Source organism: Phragmites australis, chromosome 6 (genome assembly GCF_958298935.1).
Source record: "Phragmites australis chromosome 6, lpPhrAust1.1, whole genome shotgun sequence".
Classification (NCBI taxonomy): domain Eukaryota; kingdom Viridiplantae; phylum Streptophyta; class Magnoliopsida; order Poales; family Poaceae; genus Phragmites; species Phragmites australis.
In genome coordinates this window covers 37,978,123-37,985,863 of record NC_084926.1, presented here as the reverse complement: position 1 = coordinate 37,985,863, position 7,741 = coordinate 37,978,123, and the positions used below count along the sequence as shown (strand labels likewise).

Below are 7,741 nucleotides of genomic sequence, written 5' to 3'. Positions count from 1 at the left end.
AGGTCTCATTCTGAATGCTCGAATATTCCCAAACATCCTACAAGGGAACAAATCTGTTTCTGGTGAAATTCTTGGCTTTCTAACTGGCTTGGAGTTGGTGACTAGTTAATTGCTTGCACTGATCGTTCCTAGCTAGCTGAAGTGGGAGATGCTTAATCGAGGATCAACTAAGTCTCTTCGGCCTTACGGTGATTAGTTTCTTGTATATATATACAGATTAGTGATTATTTTCCTAACTAGATAGCACTACATAATAATCGCATAGTGACCCGGCTCTAACACTATAAAAAAACCCTTTATTACCGGCCCATAAAAAGGTTTTACTGCTGGTTTTAGAGCCGACAATGGGCACGGGGTAGTGATAGTCACAGACTATTACTGTCGGTTCGGGGAATGGCAGTGAATGGATTATCACTACCGGCTGAAGGTTTCACCTGGCAGTGATAGTCGTGGTCGAATTGATCTTTTTAGGACTGAAAAAATTAAAAATATATATTGCACCTAAGGAACCCCCATGTTCACACCATCGCAAGTCATAAGTCACGCGATTTCTCGCGTGAAATACGTGCGCATGCGGTTCGTGGCACTCGAACTCAGAAACTCTCAGCTCGCGCGATACGTTTTTACCATCCCACCACAGAAGTACTAGTGATACCATTAGCATATGCAATCTTTTTGACATCTTCTGTCTGGAACTTCAAACAATTATTCAGATATCTAAATGACATCAAATAAAAAACTTTTCAACTACAAAGTTGTAGATCTCGTTAAGGGCTACAGTTTTGATATAAAGTTTGTTCCCATCCTACTTCATATGAAAAAGTTATGATTTTTTTAAAATAAATTTTCATCCACTATCTAGCCACGAGCCAGCAGTGATAGTGGATTTTCACTGCCGTTCTTTTTTAATAATCTTTTAGTGCCATTACATGATACGAACCGGCAGTGATGGGCCGATGTATAAGTCTATTTCTGTAGTAGTGTAAAAAGAGAGATGCTTGTTTGCACGGCTGCTTGCTATCATGATTCGTTAAGTAAAATTGTTGAAGCTGGAGCCGAGGACAATTTTTTAAGTACAAGTCGGATACATATATGCACTCACATCACACTCACGCCCATACACATATGATTGTGTACTATCACATGTCTAAACAAGATTAGAAATATAACCTTATATAACGTGGGCACACGCTTTGATCACTGAAGGCACCTACGTGTGTATATACTATTCCTCTTATAATTTAACTAAAAAAACATGAGCACTCGTAGCGGGTCTAGAACTCGACATAAGGACCATAACCTATTGAGCTATGCTCAGTTTGCGAGCTCAGAATAAACTAGGGATACTTGAGTGCATCATCTGTTGGTATTTTATACTGAAAATAAATATATAAACCATTTTTTTAGCTTATGATTTAACTTCAGATTCAATATGAATCCCTAAGTTAGAGCTCTAGATAGGCCTTAGATATTAAATGGTTACCTAAGCTGTGTGATTTTGATTCCGAGTCTAATGTTGGTTAATTGATCCACCTAAACCGTCCATCGTAAAAGTATTTTTGCATGTTGATGATCACGTTGCTTGTCACTACTCACTCGACAGGACATAATCACTGATATCTACGCCTGAAAGTCACTAGATAGCTAGTCATTTTCCTTCCAGCTAGCCTAACGCTAACATTCACTTTGTGTGCCCAGCACCCGACCAATCACCATTTCTGCCAAAAGATTTTGAATAGTAAATGCTCGAGTCTGCGTCAAAGTTTGTCGAGCTTCACGGGCCGAGTTTGAGCTAGGCTCAAGGTTACTCGAGCCAAGCTTTTGTTACCGAAGTTAGTACAACCAAGCTTTTGCTGCCAACCAGAGTTCCGCTATATAGGGGTAGGAGATAAAAGGCTCAAACCACTTGAGTGGTGGTTCACTTATGAATCAATGATCTAAAAACATCTTGTTATAACAGAGTTGCACCAAAAGGTTATATGTGAAGCGTTTTCCTACCAGGAAGTAATATTCGATCCGGGATTAGATTGAGTTTATGTTGTCATATTTTTTGGACTTATTCTAGTTGTTGGGAAATATTTGGGTTACGCTAGAAGTATATATATAACTTTCTAACTAAAGAAATCTTCCAAAAAATTTTTGCATATCTAGCTAGTTGTATATGGTACAGTTTGTTGGTCGTGCAAGCTAACGGAAGGCACGTCGGCATGAATGTACTTCCAAAGACTAGTAGCAGCGATGTTCAAATTAAATAATTTCTTGGGAAATTTTTTAATCATTCATGCTAGCAGGTAGCTCCCTTTCATGCTAAAACTTCAAAGGACGGTGTACGATCAGAGTCTCTTAAAGACTTAAGAAAAGCAACTAAAAGGACAGTCGAAGTTCATGCTTCTTACTATTTATAAAGAGTAAGAATAAAATGCTTAATTCTCCAGACTAGCTACACTGCACTTAATTTACACTAGAATTGACTGCTAGTCTACTACTACTCCCTATGGCTACCTTTGGAAAAGATACGGTATCTAAGATGCACTTTAATCACTATTTTTATAATAATATATTTATAAAATCTAAGAAATTTATGAGGAATAAAAGTATTTTTTAACTAAATCTACGCATATAATTTTAATGTTTTAAATAAAATATTTTAAAAGTTCTTAATAGTCAAAATTTGAAAAAGTCAAGTATTTGTAACCAAATCTTATCTAAAACATCAAACATTTATAATAAGAGGAAGTAGTACTGTATAAAATACCCGACCCGTTAGTGGGGTGTATATATAGCGCCCGAGGAGGCCAGGTAGCCAAACATCCTAGCAAACGTACACACGCTAATCGATCGGCTAAAGCTGCCGGCCATGCAAATGCCTCCGCCTCCTCCTCCTCCTCCAGGTGGCCCCGCCTCCCGTGGAGCGAAGCCTGACCGGAAGACGGTGGAGAGAAACCGCCGCAACCAGATGAACGTCCTCTACGCCCGCCTCGACTCGCTCGTCGGCGACGACAGCACGCCGTCGGCAGCCGCAGTTCGTGCATATACATCCATGCATTTATGATACCACTTGCAAATGCATGTAAGTAGCTGAGCTCATGATGGCATAACTATGATCGGCGTATGCTGTTTGTGTCAGGCGGTGCAGCGCGGGCCGCCGGCGACGACGCGGCCGGACAGGCTGGAGGCGGCGGCGGCGTACATAAGGCAGACGGCGGAGAGGGTGGAGATGCTCAATGAGAGAAAGCAGGAGCTGATGGCTATGGCCTCGTCGTCCCAGGGCTCCGGCTCCGGCTCCTCGTCTGGGGCGCCGGCAGCGGAGGTAGAGGTGCAGAACCTGGGGTCCGGCCTGCACGCCATCCTCATCACCGGCGCGCCGCCAATCGACGGGGCGTCGTTCCACCGCGCGGTGCGCGCTGTGGAGGAGGCCGGCGGCGAGGTGCAGAACGCGAATTTCTCGGTGGTCCGCGCCAGGGCCATCTACACCATTCACACGAAGGTGAGTCGATCTGCACTGTACGCTACTTACTAGTTTACTACACATGCTCTGATTCCTCTTACGATCGATCGCTTAATAATCCCGCTGTGATCTTGCAGGTGGCAGGGGAACAGGGAAGCATTGAGAGGGTGGTGCAACGATTGAAGGGAGCGCTACGTGGAGATGCATGACCATATAAGTTCATCTTTGGATTAATAAATGCTTGGTAAACCAATAACGAATTAGGGCAATTCGAAAGGCTTTGTGTGCATGGCGCATGCAAAGCTGGAAAAGTGAGTGATAACGCGTTGGCTAACTACCAGTCAACGAGGTCTTGGAGTTCTATATGCAATTCTACTTGCTCTCTGCTGCCAGGTGTTGGCAGATAAAATAATACTGAGAATTAAGGCCTTTTGATCCTTGACTTTGATGCGGTAAAAGCATTTGCTTTTGCCTATATATGGATTGCTGATTCATCGATCTTCAGATCACCTTGGAATGCAAACGTGTAACATGCAGGTCAGCAGGTGGTCATCAAACTCCTTCAAAATTTCACACCTCTTTAATTATTTTGCGTATATTGAAATGGTGGCTCGATGCTTATGTACGTAATTCAAATTAGTACTGGAAAAGATAACACGAGTCTTGAATTAAGATGTTAACAATATTATTACCCTTGCATGCCGATTTTTATATGTACGCTGTTGCTTTTTTCGAAAACGTTACATGTATGCTGTGACTTATAAATATCCTTGTTTTCCCTAGCAGGGCACAAGCGAATGAATACTGGCGTGTCAAACGAAATTATTTAATTGGAAACTACCGATACATTGCAAGATAGTTAGGCCGAAATCTAGAGAGAATTAACTGACCACGTTGAATTCTTAACTAGTTGTTCTTTAATTAATCTATGACAAATAAAAGTAGATAATTGAACCTCTAGAGGTGCTAGAGAGATCGAGAAGCCTAGAAATTCTTATAAAAAGGAAAACATCTGGCTCCTAATTTTGTAAACCCTTATCTTGACTTATTAGGACGTACCGATCTGATCTCACGTCCTCTATATATTTCCTTTATACATCCGATCCAGCTCATGTTTGTTCGAAACAAAATAACCAATCCAACCCAGTCATATACGGTGTTCACCATTTCATTATGAAATACTCATGCTATCTTTTCATGCACTCATGTTTGTGATACATATGTTTTTTTGATAAAGAAAGTTTTTATCGACTCTCATGTTAGATCAAAATGATACAATTGTACGAGAATCCACTCCCAGCCTCCGCGTAACTGGGACGCACACAACCCAAAGAACTAAAAACAAAAATGTGTAGAAAAAAGTCCAAAGATAATCGGAAACTGAAACTGAGAAAAATTAAGGTGGTGGGTTTAAAATCTGCAATCTAAAACCCCATCCATGCCGGGTATGCAGTGCTCAGACCACCCGTTCCAAACGCGTATATGCCGTTGTAGCCATCTCTCGACCTTGCGGCTGTTGGAACGCAAACCAAATATGAAGCTAGTATGTACATGTATATATAAGCTAAAGTAGGTTGTGATACATATGTTGGGAATAAATCCGTGATATCATCAAATTATGAGCATTGCCAGTTTAAGCATAGAAATTGGGCAGGGACATTTGACAACTCCAAACAACCCTACCAATAAAGGTATTCCCCCACCATCCAAAAACTATAAGGGTCACAGTAGTGCAACTTAGCATTCACATAAACATATATAGCCAAACATTCCAAGATTATATAATGAACAAATTACTTGTGATGTAAATTTGAAAATGATCAATTAGATTTAAATAATTGAATTAAGGTGAACTAGAAGCATCACACTTGCATGAGGCTAGAAACTAAAACAATATTAAGTAGAAGGTAGAATATATAAAAAATGTATGTGGTATTGGAGCTCTTTACTATAGATATCTTTGTATATATAAATGCATGTCAACATACATATTGTGGACTTTTAATGTAGCCTTAAAAAAGATATCAACTAAAACATCAAAAAATACGATGCTGATTAAAGGCTCTTAGAGAGAGAGAGAATTGCACTAGGATTTCTGGACCAAAAAATATAAATTGTTGTGACTCAAGACTGATCAGTACATGTTAATTAGATATGTACGATGAGATATCTAACACGAAAGATTATAAAGATTTCTAAACAATAAAAAAAACTCACATTGAGATATATTCTTAGGCCATCTCCAGTAGGGAAAGCAAATTTGCAGATTCGGTGCTACAGTGTTTCGCGGGTCACTGTTCACATACTGTAGCATCTCCAGAATCTAGTGCTACAGTGCACTCCCTCTAGTTTTGAGTGCTTAGCACTGTACCAATACTGTAGCTGTACTGTTTGCAGAGGCTGACAGCGGGACCGGAGAGAAAAAGAGGAGTAGAAGGTAGAAAATAGGGTAGCTGCTGAAGATGAAAAAATAAAAGATGCTATAATAGTGATAGAGGATGCTGTAATAATATTTTTAGGATGAAAATTTAAGATAACTACTGGAATGATCTTAAATAAATAGAGGGACAATCAACAACATTTCCACTGAACAAGTTAATTTGTCTACCACACGTCTTACTGACGAGAGGTGCATGCGGTAGAAATAGAACATGTATTCAGTGACATTGTAAATTTTCTCTAATACACAATATTTATGCATTTGCATGGGCAAATAATTGAGTAGCTAGGTCTCTAATATATAAAGTGAGCTACTAGCTACTGCTGATATTTCCCCAGATCAGACATAACCCACATGCACACGAGCACATCTCTAGATAGCTAGCTGTTCTGGCGTGTACTCCCTCTAATTTTAAATATTTAATATTTTGAGTAAAATTTAATTAATTTTTAAAATTTTGACTATCAAGAGCTTCTAAAATATTTAGTTTAAAAATATAAAAATCATATTGTATATTTGTCTTGAAAATACTTTCATAATATTATATTTTTATTAGATATTATAATTATATTTTGGAAGCTATTGATGGTTATAATTTTAAAAGTTTGATTAGATCTTGATTAAAATGTTAAGTATTTAAAATCAGAGGAAGTGTCATTATTTCCATCACCATACACAGAGAGCTTGTTTGGATCAAGCCCTGATGAAAATTGCCTGGTCCGGAGGGACCCTGAAAGCTTCCTGTGACTTGTTTGGTGCAACACTGGTCCAGGCACCTCCCAGCAGTCAAGGCTCACAAAAACGAGCGCCTCGGAAGCAAGCTACTCCTGACCTCTGGTAGTGTACGGCGGGAATAAACTATTGATTGGAGTGTGTTTTTCTCCATGTGTTGGAGTGCTTGGTCTTTATAGTGCTACTTCTTTTCTTTATTTGTTTCCCACGATCCAGACCGTAAGTCTCGCTCTCGCTCTCGCTCTCGGGCCACTTGTCACTTTCGTGCCCGTCCCACTCATTTTGACTTGATCAACAAATCATCTTCGTCCATCATTTTGTACTTTTTGATCTCTTTATATGTACAGTGTGAATTACTCACCTAAGCCTCTCCATCGTCCGCCCCTAAGCCAACAACTTAGTTCTGATCTTCCTTGTTGTTGACTGATGATAACGGGTCTCTCTCTTCCCAGCTAACGTATGCAACTTGCTCCCTAGCTATGTCCTCCTCCCGTCTCCACCGCAGCCTACCGCAACCGACACCTGCCATACCACCAGCGTTGGGACACCAGGCATTTCCTAAGCCCAAGGTCCGGCAATGAGCAACGGCACCGTCGAATGCGATAAAGTTCGATTTTCAGTTGTCTTACACCTAGCAAACTCGAATGATTATTTTTATCAAATGGCATGACTGTATCATAACTAGATTATGCCACTAGCTCAGAACAATTTATTACAGAAGGCTTTTAAATCATATCACAGATAATTATAGGTTCTATCTCTGTAAAGTGTCTGTAATATCAATCTTGTTACAAACGATTTCAGAACTGTTTGTAATACACTTAGACACAAGTGGTGCTTTTAGATAACCGTCTATCCGTAGTAAGAGTTACAGACGGTCTTTGGTTAAGCTTGTCTGTGACTACTGAGAGTCACGTACAGATTTTTAAAACCCGTCTGTGTTAATTGTCACAGACGGATTTTTATAAAAATCGTATGTGTCTTCAAATTTACTCATAGAGGAAAATGGTCACATAGATACACACTTTATGATTCATAAATTAAACACATTAATAAATTGTTTAGAACATTAATCACACATTATTTAAAATATCGATCACACATTGTTCAGAAAATAAAAC

The 7,741-nt window shown here is 39.6% G+C and overlaps 1 protein-coding gene across 1 annotated transcript; it reads left to right on the top strand.

Annotated features, from left to right (window-relative positions):
• The first annotated feature begins 2,826 nt into the window (after nucleotides 1-2,826).
• Nucleotides 2,827-3,885, top strand: LOC133920639 (uncharacterized). Its single transcript, XM_062365241.1, has 3 exons — nucleotides 2,827-3,022; nucleotides 3,128-3,487; nucleotides 3,586-3,885. Exons 1-3 carry the CDS (start codon nucleotides 2,858-2,860, stop codon nucleotides 3,655-3,657), a joined length of 597 nt encoding a protein of 198 aa, XP_062221225.1. The 5' UTR covers nucleotides 2,827-2,857; the 3' UTR covers nucleotides 3,658-3,885.
• Nucleotides 3,886-7,741: the final 3,856 nt, after the last annotated feature.

Coding starts and splice junctions, on each gene's coding strand:
- LOC133920639 (XM_062365241.1), top strand. CDS start 2,858: ATGCAAATGCCTCCGCCTCCTCCTCCTCCTCCAGGTGGCCCCGCCTCC. Junction 3,023..3,127: donor GCACGCCGTCGGCAGCCGCA/GTTCGTGCATAT, acceptor TGTTTGTGTCAG/GCGGTGCAGCGCGGGCCGCC. Junction 3,488..3,585: donor TCTACACCATTCACACGAAG/GTGAGTCGATCT, acceptor GTGATCTTGCAG/GTGGCAGGGGAACAGGGAAG.